This window comes from Typha latifolia, chromosome 5 (genome assembly GCF_019914945.1).
Source record: "Typha latifolia isolate L0001 chromosome 5, TyphaL0001v2, whole genome shotgun sequence".
NCBI classification, from domain to species: Eukaryota; Viridiplantae; Streptophyta; class Magnoliopsida; order Poales; family Typhaceae; genus Typha; species Typha latifolia.
This window is the reverse complement of record NC_133090.1, coordinates 3,573,202-3,600,027: the sequence shown is the minus strand read 5'-3', so window position 1 is coordinate 3,600,027 and position 26,826 is coordinate 3,573,202. Positions and strand designations below refer to the sequence as shown.

At 37.1% G+C, this 26,826-nt stretch overlaps 1 protein-coding gene across 1 annotated transcript; it reads right to left on the bottom strand.

Moving 5' to 3' along the window:
- Positions 1-497: 497 nt before the first annotated feature.
- LOC140788766 (plant intracellular Ras-group-related LRR protein 6) lies at positions 498-26,058 on the bottom strand. The gene is made up of 21 exons (XM_073138205.1): positions 25,862-26,058; positions 24,778-24,835; positions 24,540-24,676; positions 24,345-24,431; positions 23,304-23,379; positions 22,980-23,054; positions 22,784-22,853; positions 22,632-22,709; positions 22,437-22,497; positions 22,245-22,323; positions 13,324-13,414; positions 11,788-11,848; positions 11,639-11,709; positions 11,339-11,412; positions 10,793-10,930; positions 9,075-9,179; positions 3,066-3,190; positions 2,888-2,984; positions 2,548-2,622; positions 1,214-1,269; positions 498-870 (listed from the first exon to the last, which is right to left on the bottom strand). The coding sequence occupies exons 1-21, from the start codon at positions 25,924-25,926 to the stop codon at positions 795-797; spliced, it is 1,755 nt and encodes a 584-aa protein (XP_072994306.1). The 5' UTR covers positions 25,927-26,058; the 3' UTR covers positions 498-794.
- Positions 26,059-26,826: the final 768 nt, after the last annotated feature.

Genomic DNA, 26,826 nt, shown 5'->3' with positions numbered 1-26,826 from the left:
ACTATTAATCAAGATGGAGAAAGTTATCCTCGAATAAAAGGCTCTTCTATACTTGGGAGAAGCAAGCAACAAGAATCCCTCAACCTTATACTAGCTTCAGCCGAGCTTGGTTCCGACATTTGATTAAAATTCGGTTCAATGATTGCTATCAGCAGCTTGTTAAGATCTCCAAAAGTCTCGAAATTAAGCTTGAATTAAAATTCAGCTAATAAAGTTTGAATGTCTCTGAAACTGATTTCAAACAGAGATTGATTAGGCTAAATCATAAGGAAACTAACATGTTAGGTTATTAGACCATAGCTTTGCTGCAATTGAACATCGATATAATAATGAAAGAAAGGTCAAACAGGACGAGAATTCTAGGATAAGAATGCAAAAAAAGAAACAATTTTGACTTTTGTAAGTAGCAAAACTAGTATATAACGAAGGCAAAATAATGGCACGTAATCTTCTTCCGATGCTACTCAATTTGTTTGAAGAAAAAAGACTATTAAATCTGTTCAAGTGAATAGTTTATTATAGATAGTGTCAGTTCGATCAACAAGCAAAGTTGACAAACAGATTAAAAAGAACAAGCCATCAACAAACTTGGAGAAGATAAATAATACAACACCACCATACGAACACCTATAAGGCTATTTTCCATTTGTTTTTACACACCAAACTGAGATACACTGAATATCTGTTAAACTGAGATAAATTATAGATAGTATCTGTTAATACCACTGAAGAAACCCTTTTTGTTCTTTTCTTTTCCTTATATTCTCCACCATTGAAGAACCCATAGTTTGCAATTATTGACTGGGAAGTTTATCTTTCAGATACTTGAGAATTGCTTTTGTTCCTCGATCCAAGATAGTGCGTCTTATGCTGCAAAATTAGAGTAGCTATTAGAGGAACGCAATGCATTTATTCTTACTTATAGTTATTCATTTTACATCGTTTTGGGTGTTGTGAATTACAGTTTACAAATGCAGAGCAAGCCCACAGAGAAACATCATCTGCTTGCAAAAGTAGATATTTCTTAAATTTGACTATTTCAGTAAATTCAACTTCACTAGGCTGTTCACCCACTTTGGGACACCTTTCATTCTAAAGAAACAAGCTGTTCACTAATCTAGATGCTTCAAGGATCAAAATTTGAGTTGGAAAATCTTGTATGCCATGATCAAGAACCAACAATTGAGTAGAAAAGATAGCACTTGCTCCATACCTTCTTAATGGGTTTCCATCAAGTTTCAAGACCTGTAGGCTGGACTCGAGTAAACCCTGCCCAGAAAGGTTTCCATATTAAATAAGCTCCAATACAAGTTTTACAAGCAAGCATTTTGTCGAGTGCCAGCATCTTTCTGAATCAAGCAGCAAGCTGGAGGTTTTTAAATTTTAAGGTAAATGCAAACAAAAAACTAGCTGCAGTGTAATATTATATGATAGACTAGATTCTCACTGGCATAAGTTTGTCTGGAAGATGTCAACTTACTCAATACGAGCCCAAAATCCATTTGAGATCTTCAACAAGTAGCATGAATCTTTTAGTTGCACTTTGTAACAGTATCATATCAATTTTAAAGGGAGTGCACTATGGCACCAAGTGCCATAGAGCCATGATGCACATTAAAGGCTACTTTTCCAGATCAGATAACAAGAAATGACAGGAAATATATGTTTCCTCTGTCCAAAATAAATTAGAGAAGGACATCCAAATGCACAAGGCCCTCTACCCAATGCTATGGTCCCGGGAGAACAAGTATACCACCCTATTCCATTGCTGAAAAGGTAGTTTCCATAAGTCATACTGATGATTAAAGGGTGATAGACCAAGTGATGCTCCCATTTTACAACGAGGGCAAGTTGTATGCAACCCTATTTCAAATTCTGTCAAGAAGATTTATGTAATATAGTTAGAGTTTCAAGACCTCTAGGATGACTTCATGCAAACTTTGTTAAAAAACAAGGTCTCTAATATGCCAAGAAAAACTTTTAGATTCACCTATATCATTAACTGCAAATAATTTTTTTCCTCATTCAAGTAAGAAAATGCAGAAGCTTAGTACAAATGCTAACAAAAGTACTAGCAGAAATGATTTACTACTGATCACCTAGTTCATGCACTGATTTGGTGGCTTAGGTGTGGACCGTGTGGTCAAGAGGGAATGATGTTCTTTGTTTTATGTAAGTATCATGATATAGAAATGAAATCACTTCTATCCTTGATGACTAATTAGAAACGATCTATCTCATTCTCATGCAAATTGCAGACTGATTTATTGACGTATCTGTGATTTGTTACTGTACATACTGTTGTTTTCTTGAAGAACTGAATAATGTAGCCAAGGAATAGGATTTATCCTCAGTAAAGCAACTGCAACTGTCCTCTACAACAGGCTTAATTTCCACTTGACCAACTTTAATATTCACTGAAGTTTTGTCCAGAAATCTTTAATGACATAATTTTGTATACTGAGTGATGAGATCACCAACTAAAATGGAAATTATTATGCTGTGATATCCAGAATAAGGTAGAAGTTTGAGTCAAGCAAGACAAACCAGCTCTGGGGGAAGTGCAGAAATGTTGTTGTCAGACAGATCAAGTTCCATAAGAGAAGTCAAATCCTTGATTTCCTGTTTTAAATAATGACACTGTCAGCCTGTACAGAGATATTCAAAGAGAGATAAAAGAAGGCATTCATATAAAAGAAAACATAACTGCCTACATTTAGGCTAGATAAAAAGTAATGCTTAGAAGAGTCAAGGGGTAATATATTATTCAGTTCATCATGGACTTGCATCACAAATAAATATGTAATATCAACAAGAGTATATAAACTTGCATGCCCCAACCAGTATAATCAACGATTCAGGAAATGTTTAAGTACTAGGGGCTTACCTCAGGTATAGTTACAAGGTTATTCTGGCTCAAGTCAAGAATCTGTAGTCGCCTTAAGCACAGGAAACCAGTAGGAAATTGGTAGAGCTGCATTCGTCTGTTCAAAGAAATCAGTTCAATATGCTTAGAAATGATACTTAGCAATTTGAATTCTGAAATACTTTGCTGCTTAGTTCACCTTAGATACAATTCCTGTAATTGCGGCAACCTAGAAATCACAGAAGGTTCTGGCAATGAAGACGCATTGCCACTTAAATCCAGTATTTCAAGCTTGCAGAGTACTTCAAGACCGGTAGGTGGAATCTGCGAGGACAAGCCCCTAAGGAAACCTTACTCATAATGCATGTTTTAATAAGATTTAGAGAAACTGACCAACAGTGTGGTGTTTATGAAAGATGGTTTAAATTACATTTGCCATAACTTAGCTAAGCTGTTAGTTAAATATTCTTGCAGTCAATTCATGTTTTCAGTTCCAGTTCTTCTGTTGTTAACTTCGAGAGGAGATACAAAAAAGGCTTAATATGTATGATCTGTATAGTTTCCATAGTACTCCAAAAAGAGTATAACCACCTAAAAAGTCAGGAAGCTCAATAAGGATATCATTCTTTCCATCTATGCATCTAAAGGTTACCTTATTACCACCTACCGCTTAGGCCATTGGTTTATTTTGGCATATTTAAATCTTGTTCCTAGAATACCCTTTAAATAACCATCTAGCTCTCCAAAGTCTTTCTCATGTCTGTCCTTTTGTTTTTATGAGTCACTAAGATCTTCTGTAAATTCTTTCTGCTTTACAACTGTGTCGAAATTTATATAATTATATCACAAGAACCCTCCATTAAGGTTATTCTTTAAACAAGCACACTGAACAATATGATCAGTTAGTGAAAGCCTAAAACAAGTATAAATAGTTCTAGAAATTTCTCCTATTCTCATTCTCTAACGTACACCCTGATGGTAAAACAATTAGCACTGAAAATACATAAGAGAAGCAATGATAAATACATACGAAGAAACTCAAAAATTTCAATAGTCAATGGTAGGAAGACATTGTGTAAAAAGAAACTTCTATGATGCATTAAGGGTTGTTAATGTATATACTCCTATCATGTACCTGAGGGATAATATACCCCAACCATGTATTTATACTCATTCTCAATGTGAATACATCAGAGTTCTTCCATTCGTCACATGGTATCAGAGCTATCACTAGGTTACCATCTTTAACCTTCTTCATGAACTCGTAGTTGATCGATCTCACCGGTCGACGGATCACACTCATCGACACCGGCCGTCATCGCCTTCTCTACCTCCTCCATCTCAACCCTAAAGACGATCCCACCGACTTTGGCTTCCTTCCCACAGCAGGGGAGGAGTCGTCGGTCTGGTCGCAGACGAGGAAGGCAGAGGATCCGATCTTGAGCTCGGCGCAGAGGAGGAGCGGCATCTCCTGGCCTTCGATGCCTCGCCGCCGTCGACTGTCTCGAGCTTCATTTCCTTCGACGCCTTGCTGCCATCGATTGTCGCGAGCTTGAGTGGCAGCTCCAAGGTCTCCATTGACGCCGCCGGCGAATCTGTCGACTCCGCCCCCTTTCCGTCGATTCCGCCCCTTCTCTGGATCTCTATCAACGCCGGCGACTCTTCCCTCAGGCTGGAAGCTTCTGATCGGAGAGGCTTGCCAACTCCGGCGCTTCCTCCAACTCCGGCGACGGGCGATCGTTACAAGTTGGGCGCCTTTAGGACTCAACGGCAAAGTGAATCAATCCCTATCCAAAAAATAATTGATTAGATCAATTCATCTCAATTTGTTCCTACTCGAAGTCTGATCTAGCAAAGGGTTAATTGATTAAACTTGCTACTTGAATCAATTCATCTCAATCCTATCTGAGAAATAATTGATTAGATCAATTCATCTCAATTTGTTCATGCTTGAAGTCTGAGCCAGCAAAGGATTAATTGATTAAACTTGCTACTCGAATCTGTTGCTACTATTTTTCAATGGCTAATTATGATACAGTCCGTGATTATCTTCCTTCTTCCGCTGATTTTATGCTTGTAACCGCTGCTAATTGGCCATATTAATGTGCTACAGTAGAGAGTGCACTTGATGGTCGTGATCACTCAATTCATTTTGACAAATCTAGTATTATACCTTCCGATGACTCCAAAGAGCATGCTACTTGGAAGGCTCGTGATCGTCGTGTTCGGGCATATTCGATTGCCTCTATTGACAAAGCTCTTCGTTCGGATTTTATCCGATTTATCACTACAACTAATCTTTGGTGCCACCTTCGATCTTGTTTTGTCGAATCCAGTGGTGCTCGGGAGTATTACCTTCTGTCCAATGCTCAAACAGCTCAGCAACGTGAACGATCCATCCAACAGTTTTATAGTCATATGCGAGACTTTTGGCGTGAGTTGTAGGCATTGGAGCCTTCTAATTTTTCTTTGTAGTTTGCCAACACTAATGAGACCTTTAGAGAGCGTCGCCAGTTGTACTAGTTTCTGTATGCTCTTCGCCCGAAGTTTGCTCCTTTGGCAGGAACTTTGGTTCATCGTGGCACTTTACCAAGTTTAGAGTCAGCTGTGGCTGAGCTAGTTGCTAAGGAGACTCGACTACGTACTGTTCAGTCTCGATATGCTCCACCAGTGGCTTTCCCTTCGACCGGGGTGGAATAGGTTCTTGTTGTCGCTTCTGCTAATTACTCTCGCTCAAACTACTCTCGCTCTCGTCCTCAGTGTTTTCATTGTCATAAGCCGGGACATTTGATTGAGACATGTTGGGAATTGTATTCTGAGAAACGCAAGAACCACAAACAAAAGAGTCGTCTATGTTCGACGACATCTATAGCTACTATTGTTTCTTCTGAGATGCCTTCCACCATTCCTATCTTGCATACTGCTCCATCAGACCGTCTTCAGCAGATTGAGCAAACACTGGCCTAACAGAGTCAGCTCCTCAGTCGTCTTTTACATAATCCAGTGGTCACTACATCTGCTTCTCTAACAAATCACTCAGCCATGTCTACTCCATCTGGTATTACTTGTGACACTTGGATTGTGGACTCTGGTGCTACTTAGCATATGACTCCAGATTCTTCTATACTTACTGTTTGCTCACCCATGTCGCATTTGCCACCTCTTCAGACTGCAAATGGATCTCTTCTTCCCATTTGTCAGTCTGGATCTATTACCACTAACTCGGAGCATTCCGGTCATCTCACTTTACCGCATGTCTTACATGTTCCTGATCTGAGCATGAATCTTCTCTCAGTTAGCAGTATTTGTGATTCTGGCTATCATGTCTTATTTACTGCGACTTCTTGTGTTGTGCAGGATTCACTTATCGGCCAGGAGATTGGAGTTGGTCGTAGAGCTGGTGGCCTTTACCACATCTCTTCTCTTCATCTACCTATCTCACCCATTTCCCATTTTGTTGGTGCTACTCTCTCTCCTGTTGATTTGTGGCACCATAGGTTAGGTCACATGTCCAAATTTCGTCTTAAAGGTATTTTTCATTCTGGAGCCTTAGGACGAGATTCTTTTGGTTTTAGTTCTATGTCGGATTGTGTGAGTTATAAGTTAGCCAAACTATCAGCTCTTCCTTTTTCTTCAAGTAATAGTAAAAGCAGTTCATCTTTTGATCTTGTTCATTCTGATATATGGGGCCCTGCACCTTTATCTTCCAGGTGTGGATATTTGTATTATGTGAGTTTCATTGATGGCTTCTCTAGATATACTTGGGTTTATCTGATTCGTCATCGCTCTGAGATTCCCCAAATTTATCAAATTTTTACATCTATGATTCACACTAAGTTTTACAAACACATTAAGGTTTTTAGGTCTGACTGTGCTCGAGAGTACACCTCTACTGCTATGCGTTCCATTCTCCATTCTCATGGCACCATTTTTCAACAGTCTTGTCCCTACACTCATGAACAAAATGGTGTAGCAGAACGAAAACATCGTCATATTTTAGAGACTACGTGTGCTCTCATTCTTAGTTCATCTGTCCCTCGTTCCTTTCTAGGCAAAAGCTCTCTTGACCTCTGTTAACCTTATTAACTTTATGCCTTCTCCTCTCCTATGAGATCGCTCTCCTCATGACGTTCTTTTATCTGTTAAACCAAATTATAGTATTTTTCGTGTCTTTGGATGTACTTGCTTTATTTTGCTACCTGCTCATGAGTATGACAAGTTGTCCGCTCAATCTGTGCAATGTGTTCTTCTCGGATATAATTCTGAACGCAAAGGTTATAGATGCTATGATCCTTTGACTCGTCGAATGCGGATTGCTCGTCATGTCTCTTTTCTAGAGAATATTCCTTATTACTCTCATGAGTCTGAGGACCTCACTTTTCTTGAGCCTCCAACTTTAACATCTATTCCTCAGTCTCCTCTTGAGACAGTGCCCACTTCAAATTCTCCTGAGGAGCCTCTTGTTGGATGTCCTAGTGATTCTCTCCCTTGTCGTCCTATCACTCAGGTGTACTCTTTACGAGTTATTCATGTACCTCCTTCATCTTCTGCTCCTCATGTTCCTCCTATTTTATTTTCAGCTCCACCTCCTGCACCTTCTCCTCCAGCTGGTACTGTGGGTCCTCGCCAATCTCAACGTGAGCATCGTTCTCCTTAGAGATATGGATTTATTGATGTTGCATGCTATTCTTCTAAGTTCCACACCTTTCTGACAGCTCTTCACGCAGATCATGAGCCTAATTCTTATCAGGAGGATGTTATCCATCCTGAGTGGCAACATGCTATGAATGAGGAGTTTCAGGCTTTTGCACATACTCAGACATGGGATGTTGTTGCTCTACCAAGTGGCATTGAACTTGTTAGTTGTAAATAGGTTTACAAAATCAAGAGACGACCTGATGGATCTATTGAGAGATATAAAGCTCGTCTTATTGCTAGAGGTTTCACCTAAGAGTATCGCATTGATTATGAGGAGACATTTGCCCCTATGGCTCAGACGACTACTGTTCGTACTCTTCTTGCGGTAGCTACCATTCGTCGCTGGTCTTTGTATCAAATGGATGTAAAGAATGCTTTTCTTCATGGTGATTTGGCGGAAACAGTTTATATGCAGCCTCCACTGGGATTGTATGTTCATTCATCTCTTGTTCTTCGTGCTTATTCCGATGCTGATTGGGCTGGTGATCCTATCACTCATCGTTCTACTACTGGATTCTGTGTATTTCTTGGTGACTCTCTTATATCGTGGCGGAGCAAGAAGCAAGATATTATCTCTCTCTCTAGTATTGAAGCAGAATATAGAGCCATGTCCACTACTTCTAAGGAAATCATTCACCTTCGCCGTCTATTGGAAGATATTGGCATAGCAACTCCTACACCCACTGCTCTTTATTGTGATGAGAGAACAAAACATATTGAGGTAGATTGTCATTTTGTTCGACATCAGCTTTTAGCTGGCACTATTAGTCTTCCACATATATCATCTATGGAGTAGATAGCAGATTACTTCACCAAATCGCATCCCACTCCACGCTTTAGATATCTAGTAAGCAAACTCCTTGTGTTTGATCCACCTTGAGTTTGAAGGGGGGTGTTAATGTATATACTCTTATCATGTACCTGAGGGATAATATACCCCAATCATGTATTTATACTCATTCTCAATGTGAATACGTCAGAGTTCTTCCATTCGTCACAAGGGTATAAGAAGGGCTCATATGTCTACCCCTCATTAGTCAAGGTTATGAAATGCTGTCTCTCCTGGAGATGTCAGAGCTTTAAATCCACTCAATTGAGATTTGAAGGATATTAGTAAAAAGGAGGTGAAAGTAGGAAGCAGTCCAGAGGGTTCTGGCAACCTCCTCTAGTGGAAGTTTAAAGCTTCATATGTTAGCTGAGGTATGCTTAGTAAGATAGCTCAATCATACTAGACCATAATGATAGCCCAGATGTGATGGGTTTGTAGGAGGAGAGTTTTTCTGCATTGTGCAAAAGCACTAAGTAGGGTCATCTTATATTGTAGAAAGAGAGAAAAAGAGAAGCAATAAAGAATGAGATAATGTCTGAGGGAGGATATTGAAACAAGTAGACTGGAGAATTCAATTCGTTACTAAAAAAAAGGTGAAAAATGAATAGCCAGGTTCCAATTGATAGTATTAAACTATTGACCTCATGCTCTCCGCAATGCAAAATACAAACCTAATAGTACCTCTGCCAAGGGATTATTGTCCAGCTTCAAACAGGAAAGATTGGAAAGAGAGGATAATACTGTGCCGGGCCACTCTTTTATCTTGTTACCGGACAAAATCAGAGCCTGCAAATATAGGTTCAAGTTGAATCACATCTCTCAAGAGTAAAGCTACAGAAAATAATCTAATGATATGACAGATAATACTCTGATTGATGTGGCAATAGAGAAGTTACGCAAGATTTTGCAGTACAAGCTGTTATTACCAACAGTTCACTTGTAATTTGAAGGATGTGAACATGAAGAGGCTCCCGCTACTTTTATTCATAAGTATATAGAAAAGCTACAAAGCCATCTCTGCTTCAGGGTTTCTAAAATCAAAATAAAGCACATCTCTATTGCGAAACCTTTAGAAAGCTACAAGAGATAAGATTCATGTGACACATACAAGACTAATACTATGGTCTAAGGGAAAGGGAACCAAAATATATTTTACACAAGTATATCAGGTATTACAGATCGGAAGTCCAATTATTGTATATTGTTGACTACGAAGCAATGCTATAACCAGTATTTCCTGAGTTATATTCTCATGCACAATTTAGCAACACAAAGATAGAAGAGGATTCCTCTCACACCCAAACAACACAAACACAAACACCCACCAACTCCTTTTTCCCTTAATCGATAATAGTGCACAAAATATTACTCATGATTGCCGTGCTGTTTGGCACGGGTCTATACATATCATGCCAGTGAATTAGCAACCATACGAGGAAAGCATCTCAATACTCTCACATGGCCACCCATGCCCATGTCACCAAGTATATCTTATTTAAGTATATCTTATTTCAAAGAGACTTGATTTGGGGTCTCTTTCATCTATTTTGATATGGTTTTTCCTTTTTGTGCTAGATTTATACAAATTACACTTACATTTTAGAATCAAGGGAAATTTTTGATTTATGCCAATTTATTTGCCCTATCTTACAAAATATGAGAAAAATAATGGGGAAATCCATCAAATTAGAATCTAATTGCTGTATGATTCAAGTAGATCTACATTTTATAAAATACATTAAATGTGTTACACTAATATCTAGTGCCATAACTCCTATAATCTATTTTAAGGTCTTTAAAAGTTTTAAAGATTGTTTTTGGTCATACTAAGGTCATATAATGTGCTAGATGCATGCGGCTCAGCACTGATACATACAGCGATATCTACCAACCTGAGCTAAGTAGCAGGCCCAATGCCTCTATAATTACTATGTTCATCAGATTCATTAAAAGGATGAACCAAGATAGTATGTCGTCTCATATATATAATTTCAGATGACATGAAATATAGGAATTGAATTGTAAAATGAAACTTTCTCAAAATCCCCACACAGCAAGTAGAGAAAGTGCAGCTTTAGTTTTATCTCCTAATGCATATCTGGAAGTTAGGGTACTTACCGAAATGCATAGCACATGGAATTTACAAAAAAATTCAGGAATATTGACTAACTATTTATTTACATCAATAATACCCCGTACATTGGGCTATGTGCACTCTCACATAACTTCTGTTCTAAACGATTCCAAACTTTCAATTCAAAACACTGGCTACCTATGATTATTGATTATACAAACTGACTGTGAAACTGATCATTCGGACTACATTTTTATTCTTTCATCAGCATTTTCCTGGTATGGAATGACAATTATGTAGCCTGAAGTTAACACTCCTTTAATACCTGAAGTGATGAACAGGTTGCTAGCTCACTTGGTAAATCTCCAATCAAATTCTTCGAAAGATCAAGTTTCACCACATCACCTGTCTCCCATGCTGCAGATGGTACACTGGTCACCCCTAAACCACTTAAATTTAATTCCTGTTACATACAAAAGTAGTGCATAATGTCAGTTAAGAATCAAGGTTTTGTTCTATTAAAATTGGGCACTAAGACCAACAAGTATTTGTAATTTGGAGTTAACAGAAATATTAGGGAACATATAAGAAAAAGGATTACTAAAATCACTATCAAAATAGTTCCCATAATGGCCTCCTCCATTTAGCCTAACAGAACTTAATTCACATAATGAAATAGACATGAAACAAAGCCAGAATATTACCAGGTACATAGATTATGTGGAATCTGAAGCAATCAGTAAGTTCAATTTAAGAATGATTTAAACGCCAAAAGAAGTATCTACCTTTGAGGATTAGAATGATTTAAACACCAAAAGAAGTATCTAGCTTTGAGGATAAGAATGATTTAAACACCAAAAGAAGTATCTACCTTTGAGGACAACGACAATCGAGTTGCCATGGCAATTTGAACATCTTTTGTAGGAGTGCTTCCAGAACCTGACACTGCATAAGAAATATTACTTTGTTTTGCATATTATTTACCAATACAAAAGTAAAAGTTCAGCCAGAGCAAAATCAGTATGATCAAGTACTAGAACATATAAGTCTCAAACAAAGGAAGATAAATTTTGAAAAATACAAAAGGATGATATATTACAAGTTTCTTATAACTCACAATGTACGAGCATGTAACAAGTAACAACTCTTAGAATTTGAGTATAAATTTTACCTTCTTCATCAGATGAGAGCCTACTTCGTAGATACTTCAATAAAACTGGTGTAGGCCCAGACACCAGTGTGCTAGCAATTAAAAAAAACAATATCATGATATTAACAACTCGAGTAGATAATCGCTCAATATAGAGTAAATTACCACACCTCCGAAGAGTCCGTAGGGGATTGCCAGCCAGTAGAAGCTTTCTTAGGGTGGTCATTGTACCTTGAGGATGCAGCAAACATAAATGAAATTTTATAAAAGAAAATATATGAGAGTTAAGATCAACATTACAGCTACCAATTCATCTACACAGATAGGGTGGAATTGGGAAGGTGAGTGGCAATAGAGCACTAAACCTACTAAGCACAATTAACATTATGCAAGATAACTAAAAGAAAAGATAAGAAGAACAAGTACTCCCTGCTGGTTAAGAACAACATGAACACGACTTTGATTTACGGAACTCTAAAAAGTGAGGAAAAACAGACAAAAAGTACACAGCACAGTACTAAAGAAGAAAAACAAGAAAAAGATTTATCCTGCTAGTAACATATTGAATATTCTACAAATGGGGCCACTAATGAGCTCTAAAAATTAGTGCAACAATTGACATATGCAAGTGACAGATTGATACTTGTCAGAATTGAACTGACCTGTTCTAAGTGTGACAGTGACAGATGTTTCTGAATCAGTTGACCATTCAGTCATTCACACAAATAAAAGACCTAAAATAAGATCTAAAATTTAAAGTTTAATCATATTTTAAAAAGAGCAATTTCTTGAGAGAATTTTGCTTCATATTATTTCTTGCAACATGCTGCAACCCACTTAAATTTTAGTATATGAAATTAGGGTAACAAACTTTCTCCAGACATCCACCAGATTGATGTATTGAATATTGAGAATGAATACCGATATTCATGCTCCTCTTTATGTATATCAAATCATCATAAGAGGTACATTTCTGAATAAAAGATTGTGCTCATTCATAAATTTTCCCTCTACTCTTCCATCTGTTCTAATACTGTCAAATATAATCAAGAAAGTTTTGGTATGATTTAAAAGTCTTAGTCACTCTTCTTGTAAAGTTGAGAAGTGTTTTTTTTTTTCTTCATCTTTAAAGAATAAAAGAATCCAAAGGTTACAAGGAATATGAAGTATGAGCATTATCTTATGGATGACATTTGCTGAAAACATGTTAATCTAACAAGCTGATTCCTAGAAAAATTAATTATTGTCTGCTCTGATATGTGGATCACAAACAAAACAATCCTTAACTTAGACAGACAGGGTGGTTTCTTTCAATATTTTACAACAGGTCCTAATGTTAAACAAGAATAAGACAATTAAATACAGATAAAATTGCATCCAGTGAACTTCATTTGACTCACAAGGTCAAAGTCAAAGCCCAAAAATTGTCTCTGTCAAAATTGCCACTTCTGGCAGAACTTCTAAAAGGTTTCTCCTTTTCATGCGCCTAGTCTGCAATCCCGTAAGCTAGATAGATCTACATGCCAACTGACTATACAACATTCTAGCTCTTGATTACATATTACTTTGTGAGTTTGTGTTAGATTTTTTAGAATCACTTCTCAAAAAAAAAAATTAAATCACATTGACAGGCAGTCCTTGAAAGTTCTGCCACTTTTAATTATGAAGAATGAAAGAAACCTGCAACTGGTATCTGCAAAACTTACCGAGCTCTGGTGGCAAGCCAGACAATGAATTATTTGACAGATCTAGGACAGAGAGTTGAAGTCTGCAAGCTTCTACAGGATACTCCTTCAGCTAGTGACAACAAATTCATCAGCCAAAAAATATTAATTTAACTTGTAATAACAGAAAATCAAAACAAAAATTGCAGGATGTTTCATGCCACATGGAAAATTGACAAGGTTCTAAGATGCATAGCTCATTGAATAAGTTTAAGTATGATTTCATGAGCATTCACAAAGCAAACTCTTATAAAAGGACTTATGATCACCAATGTCAAAGAATGACAATGACCAACCAGAAATTGGGGGACTTTGTATATGGTAACACGATGGAACAACACCACTCCTCTTCTCCACCTTTGACTCGTGACAATGAAGGTAGCAGCACACTTCATTGCATCGATGGCCGTGCCGGCGGCGTACCGGCACATGGCACAAGGTGTGCCGCATGGCACCCCTCCTAATAGCTTTGCCATCGCCGCTCGCCGTCGCCCGAACTCGCGTCAAGTGTCCTAGCCCGAGGGAGGGGAAAAAAGAGATCGAGAGAGAGAGATTGAGAGAGAGAGAGAGAGAGAGAGAGAGAGAGAGAGAGAGAGAGAGAGAGAGGGTTTATCGGTTAAAACTTAAGTTGCGGATCCCTCCCTCAGGCTAGGACACCCGACGCGAGCTCAGGCAACGGCAAGCAGCGACCGAGAGCGGCGACAGCGATGGCCAAGGTGTTACCTTTTTCTCTCATTTTCTTACAGCACGGCCGGCAAGTGCCGCAGCACGTGCCGTGCCGTGCCGGCCGGCGGTCGTTATGAAGCCTCTTCAAAAGCAGCACACACACACACACAGAGAGAGAGAGAGAGAGAGAGAGAGAGAGAGAGAGAGAGAGAGAGAGAGAGAGAGAGAGAGGAGAAAAGTCCAAATATCCAAGACCAAAATAAAATGTGGAAATTCAAATAATGGGAGTACATGAGGTTTGAGAGAGCTGCACATCCTTCTGTACCCTTCTTTCCTCTTTGAATAATGAGAGTTAGAATCGAAGGAGGCTACACTACAGAAACACAAGGTTCAAGGTCAGGTTATCTAAGCCCCCGTTTGCTTCAAGATTACCTTTTCTCTATTCTAAATTAGGGAACGATATTCTAAATTAGAAAGAAACTGATAAAGAATGACGGTAGACGAAGAACAAAGTAACAAACCCATGGAATCCATTACAGGTTGTTGGAATCCATTAACAAAAGAAAGAAAGCAAGCAATCTCAAAATATTCATTAACCTCAAATAAGAACATCACAAACCTTTATATAGGTGAAATTCTAAAAGAGAAAAAAGACTAAAATACCATAACATAGAAAGATTAAACTGCCCTTAACATCAAAATCTCTTTCTCATGACCTGTCTCCTAGCCATAGTATGTGCCTACATGAGTACATGTGTCTAAAGATGTTTGCATCAACTCTCCTAGGATGGAAAAAACTTGACTCTATTTTGATCTGAGGTAGCTCCTCTCGAGTAATCCATATGCTGTCAGAATTTGGGTGTTTGGGTGGTCTCTCCATCAAACTAGGAAACGATAAATTCCTCTAGTATTAGATGTTACCTGTTCATCCAAAATAAACTCTATTTTTTCTTCTCGTGTAGATAAAAAAGGGGAAGTGGTAGGGTCAAAATCAAGCATATCTATAAGGGTAGAAATAGATGTATCATACAAATCATCTAGGATGGTCAAAGGAAGTTCATAAGCAACTAAGTCTTCAACATCAAAAATGGAATTAGTGTCATAATCAAAGGAAACATTGATAACATAAGCATTAAGTCCTACACATTTTAATTTAGAATGATCCAGCATTCCGAGCTTATAACTTTGTTGCAGTTCCAAATGGATATCACTCAAGCTTGACAAGAACAATAATATTGACTTGTAGTTTATATTGAAAATTACTAGTTACAATTCGCTTGCTGATCTTTTAATATATTGAATGAACATGATATGCAAATTCTTCTGCAGACTTAGGGACTCTAGAATGAGATGATGTAGGGAGAAAATCTAAAAGTTTACAAGCATTAAAACCATGGAGAACCTCAAATATACTCATGCTTATAGAATTATTAATGAAATTTGTTAAATGCAAATTGAGCTATTAGAAGAACGAAATCTAGTTCCTATTATGATCACCTATGAGACAACGTAAAATTTCGTGCCACTATTGTGCCATAATATTTTCCAAAAGCAACTCATAAATCAAATGTCCCGATCAGACACAATAGTCTTAAGTAAACCATACAATTTGACTAGTTGGTAGAAATAATATTTAGCAACATTTGAGGCATCAAAAGTTCTGTTGCAGGGAATAAAACGAGTCATTTTAGAAAAACAATTTACAACCACAAAGATAGAATCGTGCTTAAGGTATCTAGCAACCCAAGTACAAAATCTATACTCACATCTTGCCATGAGTGATCTAATATCGGTAGCAATGTATACATAGCAATGTTTTGCTTGCAATGCTTAGCCAATTGACAAGTTCGACACTGATCAATTAATTTATTTACATCACATTTGAGGCTTAATCAATAAAAGTTAAGATAGAGGAGGCGTTGGTGCCATTGGCAATGCAGACAATTGTGGTGAGGTAGATGTGATCTCCGGCAGACGAGAGATTCAGTCAAAGATAATGGCAATGGATCGGTTGGAGAAGCTCATGCTTGTGGTGAGGAGTGAGAGGCGATGGCGGCTAGGGTTTTTGGAGATAGGAAAGGGATCGGGGAGTGGTCACACGAGGGAGAAAGGAAATAAGGGTTAACGGGCTAACAGATTGGGTTTGGTGCTCGCGCTGAGTGGTTAAGAGTGGTAAGGGTTGGTTAGATTTGGATTAGGTTTAGGCGAGATTTAGGTTTAAGTGGATTTAGGGGGAAAAGACAAATTCTAAAATTTGATAGGTTTAGATCATTTTGGATAGTTAGGATATGATGAGAGGATTAAGACAACGAATATTAAGATAAAGGTTGTTGGAGTAGATTAGGGGAAAAAAGCTAAATTTGTTAGGACATTATGGAAAGAGCAAATCACCTATATTTGAATTTCGAAATTCAGAATTTCATGATAGAGGGAAAAAATAAGATTTTTGAATTTTTGAATTTCTTTTTCTCATTTCCAAATTGTTTCTTTGTTTTTTTTTGTTCTTTTTTAACTACCTATAGCGGATAAGAAAATTGATTTGTCATTGTGGTAGTGGACTATGGATACACGAACACTTCACTTTTAGCGACCATCGGATCTTATTTTATGATTCCGTGGTTCTTTTAGTGATGACGAGTTCTTCTCATTTCTCGATGATGACAATCTCTTCGTGTGACTTGGAACTCATTGTACTCGATGTGTGACGGAGTTCGAGACAATCCGGTGTTTGTGGCATGAGCATCAAGCAAAGAACAAAAGGGACCCATGTAGAACCCAAGGGGTGGATTGTCCATACAATATGATCTTCGACGAAGCAAAGCAACAATGAATGATCATGGGTGAGTCGTGTGAACTTTGGTATAGATACCAAAATTGATGTAGAACGATGATAGGGGAAGAACAAAGCAGTGTATTGAAAGGCGGTCGCCAATTATAGGCAGTCACCCCCACCGCCTAGCGCCTAGGCGAAAGGCGGGTGCTAAGGTAGGCTAATATTTTTAATATGTAAAAAATAAAATATGATTATATATGACAAATTACATTTACTAATGTAGCATGTATAAATTTTTTAACGTAATTTACAACCATAATAATAAAATATCACAATTTACAAACATGTTTATATATAACATATATATGTATATAACTATATATATCTATATATATTTGTATCCAATTTTATATATATATATATTATGTGTGTATTTTACTAATGTATCTACTGTAAGTGGTGCATGACAACTAGTAGAGGTGGGTGTATGAGTGTATGACTATTAGAGTAAATGGTTTCCAATGTAGAAAGAGGAAAAGAAAAGAGAAGAATAATGAGGAGAAGAATAACGAGGAGAAGAAAAAGAAGGAGAAGGAGAAGGAGAAAAAGAAGCCCTCATCCTCCTCTCCTCAAGCACGTCGTCACCTGCCTTGCACTAGTGCCCTTTGGCTTGGCAGAGCGGCGCAATAAGGAGAATAAGAAGTCCTTCTGCTCTTCCTCTCCTTGCGCACGTGGTCACCTGCCTTGCACAATGCCTTCTGGCTTAGCTAGGCAGCTGGTGCATAGCCCGATAAGACTGCCGCCATGCCTTTCAATACATTGGAACAAAGTAACAAACCCTAAATCCACTAACAAAAGAAACAAAATATGGAATCTCAAAATATTTATTAACCTCAATAAAGACATCACAAGCCAATATATACGCGACACCCTTAAAGAGAAAAAACTAAAATACCCTAACATAGAAAGGTTAAACTGCCTTCAACACTAAAGTCTCTCTCATGACCTGTTACCCAGCCATAGTGTCACCGGGTGGACTATCCTCCTGCACTTGTGCAGATACACGTGTCTTAAGGTGTCGACACTAAAAACATCAAATTATCTCTACTTTATATTAGAAAAACTATTCAAATTATCACGAATAAGCCCAATTATAATTTTACTCTTGATTTAACTAAAATTATTTTTAAAATCCTCTCTCCTTTTTCCTACAACCTACCTATCTTATTCCACAAATCAAAGTTTCAGCTCAATTTTCTCACTTATCTCCTCTATTCTACTACACATCTATCTCATTACATACTCACAAATATGCATTATATACCTACAAGTATGCAATGCATATCTATAATAAATAAGAATACTTTAATTTAAATTTATATATCAAATCAACATCGTTTGAGTTAATTTTAACTTTTCATTTGTATTTTATCTCAACTTTATGTCACATCAAATATAATTATTATAGATTCAAATTTTGGTCGATCCCGATCTTGGCTGGTTTCGGCTGGGATATCGACCGATATCCGAAACTGGCTAGGAGGGTCGGATCCAGGTCGGGCCCGACTCGGGTCCCTCCCACTCTCCCAGCCCTTTACTATCTTATTTTTCTTCTTGTTCTCTCTCTTTTCTCCTCTTTCTTACCTCTTCCATGGATCCACCACTGGCAACCTCGACCTCCGGTGATTCTCTAGCCAAGATACGATGACCTCGACCTCTAGCAACCTCGATGAGTTTTTTTTTTCAGTTTTTCTTTTTTCTCTTTTCTTCTCTCTCCATCTCTCTTTCCCTCTTTCTCTCTTCCTGCTGCTGCAGCGACTACTGCGGCAAGAAGAGAAAGAGAGGGAGAGAGAGGGAAAGAAGAAGAGATGGAGGAAGAGAGAAAGGGATGTGGTAGTAAGAGGGCAGTAAGAGGGAGAGGGAAGAAGAGAGAGAGGGGGGGAGTGAAGAGAGAGAATATATAGAGAAAAAAATAAAAATATAGAAATATTCTTTTTGACAGTAAAGAATTTGAGAAATAGGGAGGAAGAGAGAGAGGTAAAGTGAAGGAATAGAGAAGAAAAAAAAATCAAAAGAAAAATTAAGAGGGTATTATTTTTTAAGTTTTTAGGCTTCATATGTGAGTAATCTTTATTTTCTTATCTTTTTTTTTTATTTTTAAAAACTTTTTAATATTTTTAAATAATATTTAGAATTTTACACAATTATAAAGTAATCCGATCCGATACGAGCGACCGATACGGTCGATATGTATCGTTTTTTTAGACTGCCGATTCCAATCCTGTTACCGAGTTTTAGAATCTTGGTAATTATTACACCATTACTCTAGATAACAAGTAAGCATTATAATCTCCTACTAAAATTAGAGGTACAATTTTAAGAGTAAGAATCTAGAATAGCTACTCTATATTTTTTTCCCTTAATCTCAAAGCAAATGAGGCCTAAGGGAATGAGGGATTACATGGACGAGAGAGTGTGTTTAAGGTAGTTGATATATTACAGCCAAGGCCAATAGAAAGTAGAGGGAAAAAGTAGTATTATGAGACATATAAGGAATATGTAAGTTGCATTTGCCCTATTTGCTTTCATTCTATATTTGTAGAGAAAAACAAAAACTATCTGCATGAGGAAGTGTCTGAACCAGAAACAAAAAAACAAAAAAAAATTAGGGGTTGAGAGAGGAGGGTGCACGTGCTCTGCACGTGGAGCCCCTCCCCTCTCCCTCTCCAGCACGCGACGAGGCGCTGATAAGGGGGGATTTCATTTAATCCGAATCGGATTAGATTTAATCCTCTCCTAATCTATAAATTAAACCATAATCCTCTCTCTCTCCTCAACCCCCTCCCCCAGCCTTCTTCTCTTCCACCGTTTTCTTTCTTTTCTCACCGTCGGAGTCGTCGCTGTGGGATCGGATCGCCGGAGCATCGCCGGAGAAAATTGGGACCACCACACTCCTCCCCAGTGAGCCCTCTCTCATCCCTCTAGTTTAATTTAAATTTAAAGGGGTAAATCGAAAATACCTAAAATTGGGGTTCTCGGCTTCTTCGGCAAATCAGGCCGGCCAGTGGCTTCTGGTCGCAACGGCATCGTCACCGGAAGCTTCGTGCTCCAAGCCTGGTGTCGGCGATATCTTCTAGGGAGCCCTCGTGGCTCCAATCGACGTCGGCCTCGGCTTTGGCCGTCGGTGAGTGGGTTCTCCTCCACCACGAGAGAGAGAGAGACAGAGAGAGAGAGAGGGAGCCGGTCGTGACCCGCCGCCGGCGGAGTCACCGGCGACCACTCTCTCTAGCTTTCGGTTGTCTTGCCTAGACTCAGGTGAGTGGGTTCACTCATATGTTTATTTTATTGTATTTCGTATTTTTGTCAAACCATGTAAATTTTTTGTGTGCAAATTATTTATTTCACCCTTATGTGTAAAAATTAAATTGCTGCAAATTCTGTGTGCAAATCTATTTATTTCATCCGTACATGCGAAAATTTAATTGTTTTATTTTCTGTGTGCATTTAATTATTATATTCAGTGCATCACCATACTTCGTGCAAATATTAAAATTTGTGAAAAGAAAAATAAGACTAGTATTGATACGACTTAGAGAACAGTCCCGGTATAAATCATTTGCGATTTTCCGTGGTGACTCAAGTCTATTTGGAAGTCCAGGGGAAAGTCCTAAATTAGATCACTGCAGTGACTTTCTTAGGTGACTCTGGCGGAGTTAGGGAACAGTCTTAGGATGAATGAGAAAAATTCCTAGGTGACTTTAACTTCTCTCGACGGTTAGAGGAAAAGACAGAGTGTGTTAATCACAGGATGATACCCTCTGATGACCCTAACCGGATCAGCTATGAAGAAAAGTCCCGAGCGTCATCTCGAGATGACTTCTAGTTGATGTGGATCCACAGGGTTTAGACCCATTGAGACATATGACAGTATAAATATCAAAAGATGTTAATATGTTGAAAACGTGCAAGATTACAAGTTGTAACATCTCTCTCTATTGTTATCATTGTTATTATTTAGAGAGCATGCCTATTACATATTGTGATCGATATTGTTGCTTTTAGTTTAATTTATTCAACATTAATATGAATTAAAATTTATTTGGTTAGTGAGTGGATTCCACTCACTGAGCTATAGTTGTTGGCTTATGGGTTCTATTGTTTTTGTATTTATTTCAGGTAATAGTCAGCGGGACAACTGAGCGAGATGTACCCGGACTCCACCTCCGCTTAGGATTCACCTATTTACCTTTCCGCTCTTTTGATTTTATGCTTTAGATTAGACATTTTATTTATTTAGTTTAGAGACTCAAAAACATTAACATTGTTTTATATTTTTATTGCAATTAGTTATAAAATTTAATAAAGCACATTCTCATTTAAATTATTATATATATATATATATATATTTTTTTTTTTTTGTTGCCATTGTTCACTTTAGAGAGTATTAATAAGGCTTCGTGCATCTCAAGCATATTGAGATGCATGGCCGGTCATGATTCCTATTTTGGGTCGTGATAGGAAGACTGTTGCACACATGCTAATGGGAGTGGGAGGAGGTGGAGGAGAGAGAGAGATAGGGGGAGGGAGGAGTTCAAGACTTAGGATTGGCAACATTACAAGGGGTGAGAGGGGTGGGACATATGGTCTAAAGTCTAAACATAGTGTCGGGATTAGAATGATTCAATAATAATGTCAGTAGTAGGCCAAATTTAGTTCATTCCCAAGCCATGGTCAACAGATAAGGGCCAATACTAGCGCTTTGTAGTAGGTCCAATAATAGGTCGAATAAGGTTTCCAATTTCTAATTTAACAATGTAAAAATGTAGGATCCATGTAATAAAATGTCCACCATAATATGAACAAGTCAAGCTTGAACAAAATTGTTTGATTGAATCCAATAAAAGCCCACGTAGCCATAAGGGAGGCATGGACCATTCTTTATCTATAAATTTTTCTGCAACTAAAGAAGGACAAACTCAACACCAACTCTCATTAAGCCCAGCCAACTCGATAAAAGCTCACATGTCACAAACAAAACAAGTTAGTCTTGAGGTCATAAAATAAGAACAACAGCTAAAGATAAATATTTCATGCATTGCAGATTGGGCTTTAACATTTCTCTTGCATCATGAAACAATTCTTGAGGTCTGCAAGAAAAAAGTCTTTTTTGAAGAAAAGAAAAATATGATTAAGAGTTCAGCATGAATATAAGACAATTATATCAAGTCGCCACGGACGATTTCACGATGCTTTTATGTTTATGTTTACATGTACCAAAGCAATTGGAGACCACTCTTTTATGTTTATGTTTATTGAGAAATTATGCATTACATAGGAAACAGACAGGGAAAAGAAATAGCTTGAAGTAATGACTTGTAAACAGATAGTTGTGCAATCATCATCACATTTTGGTATTGAGAAATATAGAGAATGCAAAACTATGTAAACGATAAAATTTACTAACCTGATTCGAATGAAGATCTAAATTTCCCAAGCGAGAAAGTGAACCAATCTCAGCTGGTATTGATGACAGTATGTTAATTCTGAAACAGGAAATAGAAAATAGGAGTGAGCAGACCTCAATGAGCTATGAAATAATCCTTGGAAGGGGAAACAAAGAGTTGCACAGCATGCAGTAAAATAAGTCAGAACAAACCCCATATAGAACTCCATAAGTGAGGAACAACCCTTTATTGAAGCAGGAATTGAGGAAATCTCTAGCCACATAAAAGAGACATCATGAGTCAAAGAAAAGGGAAAACATAAACACTCGAATTATAGCTCTGTATTGCTATTCATGTAGAGAAAAAATTGGACATAATCGATATAAGAAATGACTGATTTTTCTCACTGTTCTGATGAAAGTCCAGACGGATCAGTTTTGAAAGAACTCCTATGCTGTCTGGAATGCTGGTGAGTAGGTTTCTTGCTGTAAACATTAGATAATGAGAAAGTTAATAGAGACTTTGTGAATTTGCAAGCCGATTACATGCTTATATATACCAGCATTTAGTTCCGTAAGCATAGTCCATGACATAAACATGTCATCAGAGAACATCGTAAGCTTGTTTCCCTGTAATGTTGTAGAATGTCAAGGTTTGCACTAGGAATGATTACGATAATGAAATATAAATATGGAAGTAGCTTCTGTTATTCTTTTTGGATTTTTAAGGAAAAAAAGTCAAAAACACTGCAGTACCTCCACATCCAACTTAATCAACTTAGTACAATTGCTGAGTTCATTTGGCAGTTTGGCTATGCTGTTGTTGGATACCTAAAGAAAAAGAAACATCAGTCAAAACTTCACAATTACCTCAGCAAAATGTATGGCAGGAGACCCAATTAGTCCCTAACATTCCTATTGGCTATAATGCTAATTATTTCGTAACCAGAATAGAGGAAAAGGCATGAAGGAAGTCCAGACACTTCTCATGCTCCATGAGACCTAAATCTAGAAGCTCTCCTATCAATTTTTGCAGCATTTAACTGCTTTGCAATAAGTAAACTGTTCAATGGAACTTACCTTAAGTTCTGACAAGGCCAAGCAGTTTCCAAGGCTATCTGGCAGTTCCTTCAGAAGGTTACTGGAAAAGTCAAGCCTGCAACATTGACTTCAATGTCAATATATATATATATATTTGCATTTTGGTGCCCATTCATTCAAAATTCATAGTAAGTACTAATCCATGATATTATAAGAAATTAGAAGCGATTATATGAGTAGACCCCAATAAACCATTTAGAAAAACTAACAACTCATAATAAATATTTTCTGTATGGTATTAGGTACTAAATGCAAGGTAAAGACAAATTCGATCAAAATGGTCATTTTGGCATGACATCATATCCTATGACTATTATAAGTCAATATATTCTGCCATCTAAGTAACTAATAAGCGTAACATTTTTCACAAACAGAACCTTTTAATTCTAATAAAAAACATGAAAGATAGTAGTCCCCTTCAATTTGACCTGTCTTCAAAAGACTCCAGGATTAATACAAGAGGATTCCAAGCAGTCACAATATTATTTTATTGAAAAGGAACAGATATTTAAAAGAATATATTTGATATGCCTCTAAAAGCATCTAACAAGTATCATATCCATATATGATCCAAAGACACCAACTGTATTATAAGATCCATGCTGTATAGGTTGTACTTTGGTTTACACTCCTAGAAGCAACCAATCCAAAAGGTCCTGTAGGGATGATCTAGATAAGAAAGGAAGATAAGATGTAGGGATTGAATTCAACACTTCAACTTCAAGGTATGATTTCTATATACAATGTTATGGACATCAAGATCAATACCATTAATATGTCCTATCTTACTTTGACCATTCTTCCCATTTAGGGCTATATACTGAATGACAGGGCGACCTAGGAAGAGGAGAACCGTAGCAGACTGAGATAGGAATATATGAGATATATGAACTGATTGATTAAGAAGACAGGACTTTTTTTTAATATGTATCAGAATGCTACTATGCCAGAACCACATGAACAGATGCAGCATCAAGTCATAAAAGTTGGTGACAGAAAAATAAAGAATAAATGTCTTACTTAACTAAGGAAGCTGCTGAACCGATCTCTTCAGGGATGTTGGTTATCTGGTTAAATGATACATCCAAAGACTTAAGCAAGGCAAGCCTGAATAACAAGGAAACTACTGTAAAAATCCAACAAAATGTTATAGATGTTACATATTATATCTTTATATAAGCAATAAAATAGAAAAGGAACATGCAAATTACTTACTCCCCAATAGCTGCAGGAAGGCAAGACAGTTTATTGTGGCTTATGTTCAAAACTGTTAATAAAGATAAACTTTTTAGGTCCTCTTTCAGTACTTCGAGGTTGTTATGAGCCAAAATAAGCTTTTGCAACTCCACAGCCTGGAAAAAAAAAATGCATACTGTAACTTAAAAGAAAACATTTTCTTATGGCTTGGAAACATGTTTCATATTGCATCTGAGAGGAGGAAAGAAATGAGTACCTCCCACCATTTTTCATCCTCGCCAGTAGCAGCCTTATAAACCTCATCAGGAACCTCCCTAAAGAAAATCAGAACATGATTGAATGATGGTGCAATTCTCATTTATTCACAATCTCATACATAGTACAAGATAACACAAATATTGTCCCTAGCACACTTAGCAGCACTCCATGTATTTTTAGACAGTCGGTTATGAGATTGAATCAATATCTTCTTAAAAATGTGCCAACGTGGAACACATTTAGAGGAGATAAAATTAAGCCATGATCAGGGGGGAAAGCTGAAAGATACTATATTAAATATCGTTTAAATACCATTTTTCCCATGAATGTAAAGATATGAGCTATGGATTGTATCTAGCACTCTGTAAAATGCATGCTGTCAAGCGAGATGAGATGAAAACTGAAAAGACAAAAAAATATGATGGCAGGAGTACATATTTTCTTGTATATTATTGAAGTTCCAGCATACTAACAAATTTGAGTTCTTTCATGCACTAACTTTCTGCTGACCTAAATTTTGCATTCCATTCTTACGGCATAGCGTTCTTTATATAGTCTTCTCATCTCTTTGGATAGCTCCTAGAGAGTCACATTGCAAATAAAGATAGAAAATTAGAGGAACAACATCATTTTTCTTGACAAAGAAGTAGCCGAGGTCAATCTTCCACGCCTGTGAGAAATATATCATAATTAGTCTCCTTACTCACAATGAAGCTACTGCAACCACCGCGATCATTGTAGCTACTATTGTTATATTGCTTTGCATTGTTCACAAGGAAAGCATTTGCATCCTCTTTGCTTGCTTAAAGCAGCAGTAATTTTATACATACGGGATTAAATTTGACAGAGACATCAAGGCATTTCCTTTTTATGTCTCAATCCAAATATATGTACTCAGTAAGACTCTTGATTGCACAAGAATCGTTCTTGATCGTCGGCTAGAAAGAATATAAAACCAAGAATGCTTATAGGGAACATCACGGTAAGGTTTCCTACGAATGCAGCCGCAATCTTAACGAGTAGCCAAAACGAAATCTGCAAGTAGATCCAGAGATTCGGAGTAGATCTAATGATTGAAGGACCTGAGGGAGCGATTGGAGAGGTTGAGAGATCCCGAAGCGCGCGCCGATTTCAAGACCCGATCCATTGCTTTCTCTCACTTCAATCTAGATTTCCATTGTTGCTTGATTCGCGAATGGATCTCACGCGATCGCCATGCGCTGTCTCAGCTTCGGAACTGGGATTCCGACACCACAAAATCTAGTCACCGCCTATCAGTAACCGGATCTCACCTGAACATCCATAATGCTATTTTTGGGGGTTCTTTCGTAATTATCATTACATTCTTTAAAAAATTATATTCTGTTACACTTTCCGAATTACCATTATGATTGGTTTTTTTTAAATATTTCTTACATATTATTGTTAAAGTTAATAAATATGTATAAATGACTCAAACACCATTCTTTCTTCAAATTTAGACCGTAAAATATTTATCAATAATTTTTATCTCACATAACCAAAAAAAATTCGTATAATATTGGATAGCTTTCAAACATTTTTAAAATTATATAAGCACAAAATAGTCTTTTTTTTTTTTTTAAAACTAAGTCATTTTAATCATTAACTTAGTTTTAAGAAGTGTTATGCAAGAGTGCGGGATGGATATAATTTGGTGATATAAGTATGTAATAGAACCCATAAGCTTCATATTGTTCAATTCAAGTGGCCAACGAGTTACAATTAATATTTTTTTAAAAATTAATCTCTCTATTTATCTCCTACACAATGTGTATATATATATATATATATATATATGTATGATAGTTATAATTAATGTTAGTTATTTTTATTATTTTTTTGAGAAAAAAATGAGGATCATCCCCAATTTGAAACCATTAAGAAGATGATATAAGTGTAAAAAAAAAAATTAGCAAGAATATAGATCAAAAGGAGAATTAAAATATTCAAGATCAGTTTTGCACTTCAAAGGATAAAAGCAACTCCATTTGTGCAATTAATTTCATTATTGTCTAGAATAGTCTCC